The 16,960-nt window shown below is 37.9% G+C and overlaps 1 protein-coding gene across 1 annotated transcript in view; it reads left to right on the forward strand.

The window, feature by feature from the left end:
• Window positions 1-16,960, forward strand: part of NCKAP5 (NCK associated protein 5) — a 567,200-nt gene that overhangs the window by 122,841 nt on the left and 427,399 nt on the right. Inside the window, exon 4 of the mRNA XM_067549546.1 lies at window positions 3,078-6,195. Within this exon, the coding sequence (XP_067405647.1) occupies window positions 6,118-6,195 (78 nt within the window). The 5' untranslated portion in view covers window positions 3,078-6,117. The remainder of the gene's footprint in view (window positions 1-3,077; window positions 6,196-16,960) is intronic.

Raw genomic sequence — 16,960 nt, forward strand, 5'->3', positions numbered from 1 at the left:
GCTAGTTAATCACAGAGGGAGATGATGGTTGGGACTTTATCCACAGCCTAAGAAATTTTCTAACGCTTGTAGCATTCTGGTCTTTCTGTTTAAGTGAGCGTCAATTATGCTTCCAAGTGTTCTCTATACTACAGGCTAACCCAGAAACACCTTCACAGGAAAAGAGTGGAGGGGTCTTCTACTCTTCTGGTCTTCATACAACTTCCCAGCCTCTCAAAGTTCATCATCAGAAGCAAACTCCCCCAACTCAAAGCGATACCATACCCTGCCCAAACAACAGATGTAGACATATCTGTGTTGTTACGATGATCAACACCCCCAACAGAACACCTTTCAAGATCCATGGATCCTACACATGCCTATCACAGTATGTGGTGTGCTTTATCCAGTTCACTACATGCCCCAATAACAACTATGTTGGTGAAGCCAGACAATCACTTTACTCTCAAATGAACTCATGCAGGAAAATACTAAAAGACAAAAATACTGTATCACCTGGGGGTGAACACTTTTCACAGAGCAATCTCTCTATATCTGACCTAACAGTCCTCATCCTCAAAGGAAACCTGCACAACACTTTCAAAAGATGAGCCTGGGAGTTTAAATTCATAACTTTGCTGCACATTAATAATCGTGGTCTTAATTAAGACACTGGATTTGTGGTTTATTACAACAATCTGTAACCCACTAACCCTTTTTTTAGTCCCATGACTACAGAGCCATTAACAGGCCACTTCACCCTGACTGGTCCCTTAGAATATGTGCTAACTATGTTTGATTAAAACATCTGTTTGATCTTGTGTTTAGCTGTGACACTGAGGTCGAGTTTACACTACAGAAGTAGGTCGAGGCAAGGCAGCTTACACTGACCTGTCTATGTAAGTGTCTACACTGAAGTTTTGCTCCTGCCGATGTAACTGCCCCACTATGCTAACTTAATAACTCTACCTCCATGAGAGTGTAGTTAGGGCGATGCAGAGTCAATGTACACACTGCGTTGCTTACGTCAACTGTTACTGGCTTTCAGAAGCCCCATCCTACAATGCCCTGCACTGACACTATAATTGGTACAAGCGCTCCTGGTGAGGATATGCACCGCCCACACAAGGAGCAAAGTGTAGACATGCACCAGCGATGTAATTACTGCGATGGCTGTGTGCCAACGTAACTTAGGTTGACATAATTTTGTAGTGTAGACGTGCCCCGAGTACCTTTCCCAGACCTGAAGAAGAGCTCTGTGTCACTAGAAAACATGTCTGTCTCACCAACAGACATTCTTCCAATAAAAGATATTACCTCATCCACCTTGTCTTGGAAAAGGAGGATTGATAGAGGAGGAATTTTCTCTTTATTCCTAGAGATGCTAAGCACTGTACTAGTTTCTTAAGCCTATGATTAATTATGTCTGATAGCAATGTGTTCTTAATAGTCTGAACAATGTGCCTAAGCAAAGTAAAACATGGATTTTTATCAATCAGTGCATTAAACAATGCATCGTCTTAGTAGTACAGCTGAGTCTATTGTAAGAAATTATTTAGTACATGTGTAGGTGATGCATTTCCTTTTCATTTATACATTTTTCAGCATTATTCTGAAAAGAGAACTTTAATAATTAACATTTTTATTGTTTCTCATGAAAAAGTAATGCTGTTCATTTTGTTGTGTGATGTAAATAATGTAGGAGTGTTAATATTGCAATTATACTGCACATTGTATGGATGTACAGTATTCAAAGTTTAATGAGCATACACTAAGACAAAGGACAACTTTATAAGCATAACACAAATTGGCTTTCCCTACTTAGCCCATGGTATTATAGGCAATTATTAAAAGTGAGTTTGAAAAAACAATAACATATATTCAGAATCTTTTGACATCCACTTACTGCACAGGAACTTAGGGCAAATAGATTTGTCTTTCAGAATAGTGCAAGGAAAAGTTTGTCCATTTTACTCTAACAAATAAAGACTGTGCAACCTGTTTTAGGGATTTGAGCCTAAGGGACTATATTTTTCAAAGGGCTCAACACTAGCTTAATTTAGATCCCTCTGAAGACAGTCAAAGTCTTATCTTTGACTTCAGTGGGAGCAGAGTTAGGCCAATGCTGAAAATCCCACCCAATGTTTTCTGGCCTATGCTCCCAGCACCATTCATTTTCCCTCCTACAATGTGACACAAGTCCTGATCCAGGCCTTCCTTATTCCTTCAGGTCAAGCTCCCATTGATAACAATAGGAGTATGACCTGTGTAAAGAAGTTAAGATTAGGCCCATTATATCTAGCAATAGTTTAGCAGAGAGAATTGAAGTCAGTGAGAGCCACAAGTGCAGCTGAGGGTAAAATTTGGGAGTGTTATGTACTGAGAGACTGACAGCCATTATGTGCATGTGAAAGAATGGGTATGTGTGATTCAGAAAAAGGTCAAAAATTCTCCTCTCAGATTAATGGGATTATGCTCAACTGTGGTATTATCCTTTTTTCTACCTATGTGGAACTCCTTCTGACACAAAAATAGTCTTCATGGTTCACCTTTCAGTTATATTTATAAATAAATAAAAGGTTTTTTATAATTAAAGTGATGAAAACGCTTGACTATGCCCGCTTGGCCTGGATGCTGTAATATACTTGTGGTCTGTTTAGTGCGATTCTCCATATGTCATGAAGATTTAGAAAAAATGCAGACTTTGGAAACTAACCCCTCAAAGCAATACAAATGTGGGTTTTTTGTTTTATTTTTTAAAAGACTGAAATTAGTGTGCCCACTTACTTAAAGAGCTACTGCTCACTGTCTGAAACTTTGGTAGTCAGCTCCAAACACCATCAGGGGATACATCAATTAGCAGCATCTGTGGAAATCTGTTCAAGTAAGCTTTCCCAACCAACCTGTTTGGGTCACTTATGGTGGGGAAAGAAAAGAGAGAGAGAGAGCCATACTTATATTGTGTGCACAGGTTTTTTGGACCAAACCTTGTGGTATGTCATTCTAAGGCTCATGGTATTTTGCATAAGTTAAAATATTAGGCAACTGTCCAGTATATGAGAGGATTTATCTTGTATTTTTTTTCCCTTTGTGTGCAGGTTGTGAATCTGATTCCATACTGTCAAAAAACACAATCTGAAGTAACTAACCATGAAATAACTCTCCTGGCTTTGGGGCATCCCTGTTGTAAATGTGCACTCTAGGCTCAGATCTGTTGTTCTGTCTATGGAATTTTTTTTTATGTTTAACATTTGCATTATTGTCTAGCACAAGTCTTGTACTTGTGTCACTGTTTGTCTGTGAGCTTCTCCCCACTCCAGTTAATAATAATGGTTACAGTTCTTATCTGTGGATTATTAGGAATCAGATCATAGATTATCATTACTAGTGTCATATTCACTGATGGAATTTGAAAATATCAACTGAAATTCACTAAAAAATGCCTAGATGACAAGTGACATGTGGTATCTCGTAATCCTAATGGATAGATTATATCAACAACACAATATCCTTCATAATTAGACAAAAAGTCCTCTGCCATTATGTGATTAATAGTAGCGGTTGTCTACCACGTTAGTGATGAGTCCACTGAGTTTCCGCAATCAAAAATATGGTATTAAATAGGTCATAGTGGAAACGCCCATCTTTTTAACCAACAATAAAAAAAAATAATTAAAATACTCTGCCATCTGTTCTCTGTTCCATTTCATCCCATTCATTCTACATGTAGTAAACTTGATTCCAACAATCAGAAATCAAGCTTTGCTTAAGGATCTGGCTTATAGCAACTATGTATTCTGGTTTTCATGATAGTATCAAAGAAACCACCCTCCTTTCAGAGCTTCAGTAGTTGTGAAATATGGGTCAGCTGCTTTTACTATGGCATGTCACTTAATATTTATCAAAGACAAAAATTTCTTGTTGTAAAAGACTAATATCTATCCACTCTTCTCAGCTAGAGGAACATTGTGTGAAGCATAGATTTAGATTTACAAAATAGTTCCCAATTAGTAAAAAGCTAACATATATTTCAGGACGTTCTCGGAAACTCAGAAAACAGCAAAAAAGCAGATGGAGGGGACTGAATGGCTCAAAGGATTGCAATTAGGCTGTAAAGCCTTTTATATCTAGAATAACCATTTGTATGCTATGCAGATTTTCACTGACCTGACAACATTGACAGTGATCTGATGGCAGTGAACATTTGATAGCACGTATGAGATAACTGATGATCTCAAGTCAGTTCATGATGGATAAAAGAGCCCATGCCTGGAAAACTACCACCATTACAATGTTTGCTACAAACCTAAGGTTTGCCCATTAAGGTCAGAGGTATGGTAAGATAGTACTACAACTGCATTTGTATGGTTCTGTTTCACCAGAAAACAAAGTTCAATATAGTCAATAGAAAAACTTGCAGGGACCATATAAAGCCCAGATAGAGGTCTCCAGTGTTTTCAGTTGAATTCCGATCACAATCAAAAGTACATTCACACACACTGGACTGTTAAGAGCTAAATTATCCTAATCTCTCTCATATGGGAAGTCCTACTGAAGTGAAAGACAGGCAGGATTTGGTCCTAAATATTCTAACTTCAAAGTGATATAAAATTTATGAATTGTTCTTTTTAAAAGCACAGACACGAGGCTTGCCCAATGGTCATCATAAATTCAAAGAAATTAGAAATGGAAAATACCATTAGGTTATTTAGTCTGTCTCCTTGCCAGGAATACTTGTGGGGTTTAATTTTAAATCTCCCTAAGCAATGAGGCTTCTATCACTTCCACCACATGGCCTGCTTGCCTGATATTACTGACTTTAAGCATCCTCCTCTGTGGAAATGCCCAGAGAGAAACTGGGCTGAGGAGGTACTTTTGGAGTTTTCCCCCAAAGCATTCTGAATTTTCCCTCCCCATACACATCCCATTCCCCATGAGAACATGCAGTGTTTATCATTAACAGGTCAACATTTACTGAGCATTCCCTCCAGGTGTTTGAGACATTGTTATTCTTCCATATAAAACATCATGTTTGTATTGTATTTACATTTACTTTTTGTATTTTGTATTTACAAGTACATTGTACTTAATATTTTCTTAGTATTGTAAGGAAATATTACAGTCTCTTAGATACAGCTGGTTGATAACAGTTGATTTTTTAATGATAACTGTTGATCCTTGAAATACCATATGGTTTAGCATAATAATTTTTGAGAGCTGAAATCATTTATCTCTTTAAACCTGCAATGCAAAACTTTTCACCATTGAGGGCTCAATTAGCAAATTGCCTGGAGTCTGAGGGACACACATACTTTGCATATATATGTACATAAAATATATCAAAAAATAAATTCACACAAGCCTAACGGTAGCCTGCACTTGCATCTTTGTTGAAGGCCAAATGGAAATTGCTTGTTTGCAATCCCCAGAAATAAAGGCCTGCAGTTGATCAGCTTTGTCATTGCCATGTACTTACAGAGAGAGGGCATCCATAGGCTACTTTCTAAGACTTTATTCTAAGACTTTAATGGCTATGGTTGGTCCTCAAGCTGTGCTCTCTTTAACCTTCATTAAATCCAAATTCCATAAAGCCTTGTCCTGATGTTGCTTTAAACATACTCTGTGGAAGAGCATGTGTATTTTCTAGTTATTGGTGTTCTTTTCATCTTTTTTTAATGGCATATTTATATTTATTAAATGATAAGTAATCATCAAGGGGCATCAAAAAGCTATCTAACTGCAGATTCCACTTGCATGTTGCAATGGAAGATAGATTACCATTATGATTTATTTATATTCTCTTTGCTTTTCTCCCCACTGTAATGGTTTTCAAAATATAAGATATTTTCTGCAAGTGATAATGTGCACAGAAAGAAATTTCTGCTCCTTTTAGGTCAAACAAATGTTGTGATCCTGGTAATGTTTTGATAGGATTTTAATATTTGCCTAAGATGCAGTACTAGAAGGACACCCACTTAGCTGGCGCTACAAGAGTAAGATTTAGAACAGGTGATATAATCCAACTTGACAAACTAGTTAAATATTGACAAGAAGCGGAAGAGCAGCAGCACTCAGGCTGAAGGAGAAAAGTAGGGTCTGGCATTTGTGATTCAACATATCTAGGATTTTTCAACCAAAATGAACAGCTGGAGTGGTCCTAATGATCCACCTGGGTATAGTCTTCTGTGTAGTTTACCTTTTCTTCAGTTGTTAAAGGTAGGTCTGTTTGCACAGAAGAAATTATTTTTGTTGGTACAGCACATTAGCAGTAAATTGTACAGATGCCTCGAAGCTGGTTTAACTTCAGGGAGATATTTTTATTGTTGATTGTGCAGTTACATACAGGCTTATACTGTTCAAAATTTAATGAATAGAAAATAAGCAAAGTCCTTTAGTGACACAAAAAATTGCACATTTTATAGCATGTAAATTGACCTCTTGCAGTGATGATTTTCTGTGTTCATTTAAAAATGTTTATCTTGTTGACGATTACCGTACAACTGCCTTTTAAAAAGGCTATTTACTAATGGAGAGACCTGTATGTAAAGAGTATTATGAGATTATTATTTCATTTAAAATAACATACAGAGGTAGTCAAAGGGTACCAACAGTGTGTTACTTTTTGAAAAAAATGTCTAGCATTCTATTATTGTACCAAATCCTTTTATAAACTGTCAGGCTGGGTAGAGATGCTGTCCCAAAAGGATAACTGAAAAGCTACATAAATAAAAACCGACATATTTAACTGCCTTAGGTTTCTGTAGTTCCACATTTGGAAATTAGAAAACATAGAGGAGATCCAGGAAAACTACCATGTTTGCTTTTCAGAAAAGGTGATTAAAAATCAGCAGCTGGAATTTACACGCTACCTTTTGAAAATATATACAATGGACAGTCACCTTCTGTTTTATTCCCACAATAGTAATAAAATGGTGGTATACAGGAAACATTCAATCTCCTGGGTTTTTCTTCATAAATGACTTTTTTTAAAAGAAAAGGAGAAATAAAAAAGAATAGTGCCAAGAAAATATTAGAGTGAGCAGTAAAACACTCATGGTTTGTTTTAACAGGATTATTGCTTGGAAAGCATTCCCTTAAAATATAATGTTCATATACTGTATTATTGGTTATATGTTCCTTTACAGACAGTACTGCGTTGTGTAATTCCAATGTGCCATATGGCCTATACATACCAGGCGTGCTTCATTGGCAAATATCCTTTGATGTATGGAGCCTTACTGAAACCTGGAAACATGAATGCAAAGCTTCTGGACAGTAGCTTGTTGCCTCATTTGGGAAAGCTTTATAGAAAACTGTGAAATGCATATTAAAACTGATGTCTCTTTGTTTTAAAGCAATCTCCCTGAGTCCTTTTTGGCTAACAATCCTCCTTTATAGATTGTGATACTCTGTTGTTTACAGGAAAAGTATTTTAACGACTTGTATACTGGACCATTGTCCATTCTGGCTGAGAACTGAAAACACTTTATGAAGGGCCGAGCTCTGAAGTTCTTAGTTCTTGCTCAGGCAAATCTCTCATTGAAATTACTTGTGTTTTTCCTGAGTAAGGACTGAGTAAGATTCTCAGGATTTGACCACAACGATTCCCCTGAGGAGTGCAACATATATTAGTAAAATCATATGTGGTATATCCTGCTTTGGTAGTGATATGCTGTACCTTCATTTGATACAGAAGCAGTTAATGAATTACCAAAGCTATATTCTTGGAAAAAATATGTAATTTATGTACTGTATGATATGCAAGATTCATTTGGAGTAAATAAATCAACCAGCAGAAGAAAAGGGATTATATACAAAGCTGGCTAAATATTTTTAATTGATAATGGCATGAAGCTAGCTATGTCCCCAAATTACAATCTTGCTGTAGTCTAGGTTGATAACTTTACTCTTATGAATAGTTTTATGTCTTGGAAATGTACATCACCAAAAACACAACATACTGAGTTTTTTGTTTGTTTGTGATGGTGTTTATAAATTCCTTTCAAAGTGTTCCTTGCTGTTATGAAACGTGTTCTAATTAAATCTATCACTTGGTGAATAGTGAAAAATTGTCACTAATTATTGTTTGGGCCCTACCTGGAATTCTTTCACATGCAGAATTTGCTGGGTATGATTCACCATTATCTCTCCAGTTTCATGTTGATGCAACTCCATTGAAATCAATGGAGTTATACCAGTTTAAAACAGTTACATAGATTTGAATTAGGCCCTCTTGGTCCAATGGGAATTCTGCAGATGGAAGGGCTGCAAGATTGGACATACAATTTAAGAAAGGAAATATGAGGGCAGGGATCCAGTGCAATAAAAGGAAATGAGGTTAGCTAGCGCTCACATCATCTTATATGGTTGGTAAGGGAATTGTATCTGTTACACAGAAAAATCTGACGCAATTCATGCTTGCCATACAAAACCTCCTTGAATGAACGTAGTATATAAAATCATATTTATAAAATGGGAATTATCTCAAGGTTTCTTATAATGAGAAAAAGGAAAGCTGTAAACTCAGCCCAAGTTACATTACAGAGAGGATTTTAACTTTACTGTTGAGAAGACCTGTAGTTTTCTGCTGTGCCCAAAGAAAAGATTTCTACAAGACAGTATGTAAATCTTAGCCAAACCACTGCAAATCAGGGGGAATCTAAAGACAATTTTATGCTAATTGACTTGTAAAAGTACTGTTCAAAATTATTAAGATTCAGATTGAATGTGATCCCTCTAAGCCAAATGTCCACTGGGTCATGTCCGCATTTTAGATGAAGTTAATGATAATAGACCATATGCTCCCACTTTTTATGATGCTGATACAGAAGGCAATAAAACTACGGAAATCACATTGGAGAATGTTGGTAGGGAGAATATCTTTGTGGAACAACACACAGACTACATCTGCTTACCCAGCTTTTCCTTTGGATGTCACTTTCCCTTGTACAGAAGCTTCATTTGGATCAAGAAGGGAAAGAAATTTAGGAATATCCTTTTTGAACATCAGGTTCCCACCTCTGAACTGCTGGGAGGAGAGCTGTTCAGCAGAAAATCAGCAGGTACAGGCTAAAGTAGAATTATATGCCCTCAGAGTCCTTATCACTGGGATCCCAGGGCAGAGTGAGACAGTTAGTGGTAATACAGCTGCTAAATTCTCCTACTAGTCATCGTCGGCAAACCCTCAATAGATGAGGATGATCTCCTTCACAGGTATTTATTTTATATAGGTCCTTTGGTGACTAAAGAATTCAATCCTTAAGCTGCAAACTCGTTGACAGATGTTAGTGTTGGGAGGCAGGTTTGGGCCACTATTGCTGCATGACAGTTGTCTGTCCTTTCTTTTCTGGCGTTTTTCTGCGGCCTTGGTGAGGCGATTTTCCTCAAAAGTGGTTGTTCCTTCTTCTGACAAGTCTTGGCCAGTTAGCCCTGCCTTGGGCTGCTGTCTCTCAGTGTGTGGTGTCAATGTCTCATCTGTTGATGTTTGTCTTGATGGTGTCTTTGAAACGTTTCTTTTGGCCTCCCCGTTTCCTTTCTCCTTTTGGTGAGTTTGGCGTACAGCAATTGTTTTGGTCGATGTGCATCAGGCATGCGCACACAGTACCTGCTCCATTTCAGCTGGTGCTGGATAATCAGGGCCTCAATGCTGAGGATGTTGGCCTCTGTGAGGACACTGACAATAGTGCGTCGATCCTCCCACTTTATGTTAAGGATCTTCCGAAGAAAATGCTGGTGTTCCAGGTTTTTTAGGTGTTTTCTGTAAGTCACCCAAATCTCACAGCTGTCGAGGAGAGTTGGGATTACCACAGCTTTGTAAACTAAAACGTCTAGTATGTGTTCTGATGTCATAGTTGTTGAATACCCGGCAAGATAGTCTGCCAAAGGCAAGGCTTTCACAGTGGATTCTATGCTGAATCTTGACATCTATGTTTGCCCTCTGTGAGAGATGGCTGCCAAGGTAGGCAAAATGTTCTACATTTTCCAGTTCCTCTCTGTCAGCATAGATCTTCCTTGCTGGGTCTGATGATTGACCGAGAGCAGGCTGGTGGAGAACTTTTGTTTTGCCAACATTCAGGGCTAGTCCTAGGATTTTGTAAGCATCTGAGAAACAATTGAGGATAGTTTGTAGATCTTCCTCTGAGTGTGCAACTACAGCACAATCGTCTGTCTACTGGAGTTGGTTATTGTTGCTGATGTTACTTTTAGCTCTGGCATGGAGGCGAGAGGTTGAAGAGGTTGCCATCAATCCAATATTGGATGCCAGTGCCCTGTGACAGTCGGTCTTGGATCAATGTTTTCATAGCTGCTAGGAAAATGGAGAAGAGAATGGGTGCCAGTACACAACCTTGCTTTATGCAAATTTGGATGGCAAAGGACTCAGAGGTAGAGCCACTGCACAAGATGGAAGCAGTCATCTGGCCATGGAGGAGTCTTACAATGGTGGTAAATTTGCTTGGGCAGCTGAACTTTGACATGATTTTCCACAGACCCTCATCATTGACAGAGTCAAAAGCTTTGGTCAGATCGTTAAAGGCCATATGCATCTCTTGGAGGTGTTCTTGACATTTTTCCTGGATCTGCCTAGCTGCAAAAATCATGTCAGTGGTGCCTCATGATGATCTAAAGTCACATTGGGACTCTGGGAGTACTTCTGCAAGAAGGAGCAGACAACTCAGTAAAATTCTAGCAAGAATCTTTCCAGCAATGGAAAGGAGGGCAGTGCCTCGATAGTTGCTGCAGTTGGCCCTATCTCCCTTTTTGAAAAGAGTGATGATGTTAGCATTGCATAAGTCAGTGGGGATTTCTTCAGTGTGGCAGATTCTGAGGAACAGCAAATGCAGCTTGTTTGTTAGTGTTTCTCCCCCACTTTCAGTATTTTGGGTAGTATGCCATCCAGGCCTGATGTTTTGTTGTTCTTTTCTTCATTGCGTTACGGACTGCCTTAAGTGTTGATGGGCTAGTGAGAGTTTCCCAGACTGGGTGCCGAGGGATGGAGTTGATGGTGTCATGAGCCACCTCCAGTTCTTGATTTAGAAGCTTCTACCAGTTCTGAGGGGTGAGACACTGGTAGAATGCTGACATAGAGCGATAGAGCCTCTACTATGTATTCTTGTGCAATTAAACCCTATCACCATTTTTGAGTCCTTGATGCCTGCTTGCACTGCAATTTCCCCAGCCCTGAGAAGTTGTGATGAATCTGTGGGACAGTCAAAGCTTCACAGATCTCCAGGTAAATCTACTCCTCTGGATTTTTATGAGGGAGGAATTGTTTCTCTCACCAATAGAACCCAACCCAGGGATGTAACATAACAGCCATCCAACGTAACACAGGAAAACCTCCCAATGTGATCAGATGAAATTGTAGGGGGAATTGTACATAGACCTTGGCCTGTTATAATGACTTAAGTTGGAATTTGGCCAGGACACCAGATTTACCCAAGTGCTTACATATTTTTAATCATCACAAGTGGATGATTTGTGGCGTCAGCTTTACTTCTCATCTAATGACAGCATCTTTAGCAACACAATGTCCCATAGCACCACTCTAGCTCCTTATTTCATCACTAACTCAGAAGAAGACTATCTATTGATTCACAAATATCACTTTCTATGGCACCTATTTTCCTTGGAGTTCTTCTACCCAAATGCTGCTCAGTCTTATTAGATACAAGACAAAAATAGAACTTCAAATCCAAACTCCCTTGGAAAATACAGGATTAGGATTTGAATCCTTGAAAACCAAACTAGAAAAAGTCAAAAATCTCACAAGAACACTGCTAGCAAGACATTGGCCAAAACCCAGCAGAACCATCAAGAGACTTACATCTTTTGAGGCTGAAATCTTGCAGAAACAGCTTTGTAAGAGTTTGCTGCCACCTGAATCTGAAAGCTAGCCCTAGTTTGACTTTGAACCTGAATGCTATCCTAAATCTAATCCAGATCCCACGATTGCCCCTTCATCCCATCTTCATTCCCAGCCCTCTTTAGCTACTAAGATCTGAGCTGATCTTTTGACACCTTTATGGACATAGCTGTTTGAAGTGTAGCCCTGCTGTGCAGGGCCATGGTAAATAGGAGTTTAAAGGAAATTACCATTTGTTGTTCACAAATCATTTGGTGCTAAATTAAATAAAACCTATCTATCCAGTGTAACCTTGTATAGGCTACCGTGGAACAGAATCATCCTGATTTTTTATTGCATTTGGCCTTGAAGTTGTAAAACAAAATAAATTAAATGAAATTGAGTCAGTCCTTCCGTTTGCTTCACTCTAGTCACAGAAAATATTTGCTTAGGTAGGCACATGAAATATTTTGAACAAATAAAGAAAAACAGAATACATCTCTGAAACTAGTAAGGAGGTATTGTGGTTCAGTGGGAAAAATAACTTTAAATAGTCAAATTGAAAATAATTTTTTTCTAGTCACTTGTCACTGAATATCATATTCCTGTTCCTTTCTGTAGCACTGAAAACCCTGGAGCTATTCCATATGATTTATCTAAACCAAATGTTTGGCACAGAAGTAGTTTTTGAAATTAAAAGATGTTCCTTTTTGAGTCTGGTTTTGTTTAATTTTGGAAACGGAAGCTTATGTTGAACAGTATTTTACTTCACGATTAAATGATTGAAAAGTAGACTTTCCAACATAAAGCAGAGCTGGTAATTTTTGGCTTTTGGGGGTGTTGTGATAAATTCACACCAAAGCATCCCTGGTGATGACTCTCAAGCTTTTGTCATAAACACAAGGCCAAATTAGAACAGTTAAAATTCTATCAGGTTCTTTAGCCAAATCCAGAGAGATTACTTGAAGAATGGTTGTTAAAAATCTATCATTCAACAAAACCAGGCAAAATAATCGAATCAAATTTTGCCCTAGTGCAAAAAGTTTCACCCATTTCTCCTCTGTTTTACAGGAAAATAGCTCTGGCAATTTTGGATCAAATTATGTATTTCTTAATCTAGTAAAATTCCCATAAAAATCAATGGGAATTTTGCTGAATAAAGAACCATAGGATTTGGCTCCTTTGTCATTAATAATGTATATTATCCTCATACAAATTAGACCTAGTCTTCTCTCAATGCACACATATCGATGTTCTGCATTCTGTCCTGGGAATACAATATTGACCTTCTTTTCAGGGGTATTGAACACCTGCAGCTCCATGTATCTAAAGATCAGTCTTGATATTCCAGTAACACTGTATAATTCTCTTTATGACATCAGAATGTTCATCTGTTATATAAAATTTCAAACCAACACTATGAATTTTTGCAAAATTAACCTTCACGATTAGACCTGAATCAAATCCCACCTTTACTTGCAAATCATTTAGGCTCATTTGGATTGGGAGTCAGATTTGGCCCTGAGATAGGCTCAAGTTGTGTATCTAAAGGCCAAACTATTATCCCAGATACAATTCTCTCCAGAGGTTGGGAGTTCTAATTCCACTTTGGGGATCTTAATTTTGAAATGAGCACTGATTCCTTTTAAAAATTAAAGCCATTTACTATGTCCAATTCAGCTAATCCCACACCTCCATTTTGCACATAGAAATGTAACTAAAAAGAGTTGGGTTTTTTTAGTGTATATTAGATAGAAAATGCTGAATGTTTTAGAAACTTGACAAGAAAAAATAAGCCCTGGAAAGTGTCTTTGTTCTTTGATAGGAAAAGGCTAGCATAGGAAATTTACTGCCCAACAATAAAGAATGGAAAATTTGAACGAATGATTTTGGCAGTGAATAAATCTAATTTACTGTTTCAGGGTTCTGATCTTTTGTATTCAACAAAAAGATAAACAATGGATCTGTAAATTATTTACATGTTTTATTGCAAACAATCAAAGAGTCCCCTGCAGGTAAAATTCTCTTCTTGCAAATAGTAGCCAAAGCCCCTTTGACCTTTCAATGTATCATCCAAGATAGTAATGGTCATTTGGCTATCATAGTTTTCTGTGACTCCATCTGGCCTACCAGCTGGCTGCCAGACATATGGAAGAGAAATATTGGGAATCAGAATCACAATAACAGGCCAGTTAGTGTCAACAGATGGACTGCAGTGGTGTCCAGTTGGTTCACAAGGGCCCGTTCAAAAGGGCTGGTTCACTGTTTTGTATCATGTTTACATTTTACAATCAGCACATTCATTACTATCTTTATCATTTAATACTGCATATCTACTACTTTGCATACATAAGTATTCAAAAACAGAGATAATTGTTTCCAAGGTGCAGAATGCAAGCAGAGAAATCAACATATTTTCATATAATTATAAACTAGATAAACATCTGTTTGGCTAAATATTCATTAGTCAGTGCCAATATCTAGCAGTGCCAATACAGAAAACTGATTAATTAATTAACAGAAAAGTATGCTTAAACAAAGCACTTAAGTATTGTGTGCAACTGCAGCAAGCATGTGGGTTTTCCCATTGACTTCAGCTGGACTGTTCAAAAGGTTAAGTGAATTGTTGGATTGAAGTCTAACACCAGTATAAATCAAGAGTAACTCTGTGGAAGTCCAATGGAATTATACCAGTGTAAGTGAGATCAGAATTGGGCCTGGTGTGTATATATAAGCTCATCTACATTTGACCTCGGTGTCACCTCTTACTCACAACTGAAAGCTCTCAGAATTTGCTTTTGTGTGTTCATGCAGCATTTCCTACATTACTTTTTGAATTAGTAAAACTTTAGTCAAATTTGGACAAGACATAATGTTTTTCTTCTGCATATCTGTACAAAAGCCATTGCAGTTTTGTTGATCTATTTTCAGTTTCAGTCTGAGTAGCTGGATTTTAGCACATGGTATCATGTAACAGGCAAAGGTTAAAGATCTATATGCAGGAAAACTGACAATTTAGAAAATAAAATGACATTTAACCTAAGAATTTAAAAAGTACAAAAAAGAATAGTTTGAATTAAAAATGAAAGTGCTGCATTTTTCTCCCTTTCCTTTGCTTGTTATTTGTCTGTTGTCTAGAAAAGTTTGTTATTTGAGGAAGGGACTTGTTTTCTCACATATCTGTAAAATGCTTAGCACACTTTTAGGCATATGAATAATAAGTAATGGTGGTTTTGGTTTTGGTAGTTGGTCAGATCCAAGGCTGTGAGGGTTCTATTTTCCAGGTCTGGCTTCTGTGTGGCCAAAATTTCATGAGATCAGGATATTTTGAGAGACTACGGATCAAACTGGTAGAAATCTCATGGGAACAGCTGTTGATTTTCCCCCATAGGGCCCAGACTGTGCGTAGAAGCAGTTCAGGAAATTATATTTTGAGTAACCTAGAAAACACTGAGGACCAAATGTTGTTGATGACACAAGTGGAAGAGTTGCTTGACTAAGGACCACAGAATTAGGACTCAGTAATTTGCAAGTGGAAGGGGGAGTGATGAGAAACAAATCCCCTGTATAGAGGTCCTAGAAATTGCTTTGGAAACACCTGTCACTTTATGCAGTGTGTTGTATCCTGAAATATTCCCAATAAAAATGCTTATTATGAGCTAGGAATAAAAGTTCTTGCTGACAAGTTTGATTGAGCAACACACACAGCATGGAGATAATGTCCACTGCAGACAGGGCAATCTCTAATTCCCTGTCTCCAGTTCCAATACTGACATACTATCATAAATCCCTCATTTACCCTTAGATTGTAACCTCTCCTTTCATGCATTTCATTACTTTTGTTATTTTTTTCCAATACAGTTTGCAATCTGTATTGCACAGCACACATATATTGACTAGGTACTGGTAGATATGGTCATATTTTGAAATTCAGCTGTCTATTTAATATTTTAAAATATGTCTTCTTTATATTGTTCTTCTTACCTCTACTTTTCAGGTCTTCATGGAAAGTCTTTTGCTTGAGTATTTTTTCCTTTTTCCTTTTCATTTTTATTCACTTGTTTCCTCTTCTTCTTTCCTTCATTTTTCTTTCCCTGTGTTGTGGTTTCTTTCTCCTTCCTCCTGTTACCTTTCCCTTCTCTTTTAAACAAGTCCTTTAGCTTATCACTGTTATATTTCCCACTGCTTCTTTTTTCAAATATGACTCTCTAATCTTGCCTTTCCTCGATCACCACTCAATCAGCCTTCTAACCCACTCACAATCTGTTACTAGGTCAGCCACCCAGTTGCCTAGTTAATCCTCTAACTTCTGAATACAGCTTCTATCTGTATAATAAGATTCCTAAAATATCACTCTCTGTGTCACACTGAAGCCTGAAATGTCTGTTGAGTAAGTGTGAAGCAATGGAAACAGCTACAAGCATGGCTCTGAACTCTTATTGTTCAAAATATCACCAGGTTGAATAATCACTGGGATTCATGGTATGTTATGTCCAAAAGTTCTCAGCAATTTTGACTTTATGAATTATACCTGTGCAGTGTACAACTACAATAAGGCATGTATTTATGTCACACAAAAAGTTCCAGACTATTGTGATATCAGAGGTAACTCAACCAATCACCTTCCTTCATACTGCGACTAATTTGCGTGCAATAATTTCAATAGTTGAATGTAGAAGTGTGCACAGATGGTGGATTATTTGGTCCACCTTGCATATCATGTGTCCAACTGCCACTCACACAAATCCACACAACCACACACAAATCAACACAACAACCCTCCAATAACTTCAAACACATACAAACCCTCATTGGAGCACGAACCTCTGACTTGCCACCTGCACAAATCAATACAAATCTCCCAGCACAACCCCCAAGACACACATCAAGACAACCACCCACACAAGACCACAACAAGCGCACACACTAACCTCAAACAAATAGCAGCCCCTCACAGCAGTGCACACACCTCATTCTCCACTCACACAAATCTTCCAGGATTGTCACTCTGAAGCCTAGAATGTCTGTTGTGTTAGTGTGAAGCGATGGAAAAAGCTACAAGCTCTTTTTGTTTAAAGTATCACTAGATTCAGTCATCACTGGGCCATGTGAGAACCCGAAAGAATGCTGGAGTCCACA

This window comes from Emydura macquarii, unplaced genomic scaffold, assembly GCF_026122565.2.
Source record: "Emydura macquarii macquarii isolate MOO-44397 ecotype Brisbane River unplaced genomic scaffold, CSIRO-AGI_Emac_v2 contig_1253, whole genome shotgun sequence".
NCBI lineage: Eukaryota > Metazoa > Chordata > Testudines > Chelidae > Emydura > Emydura macquarii.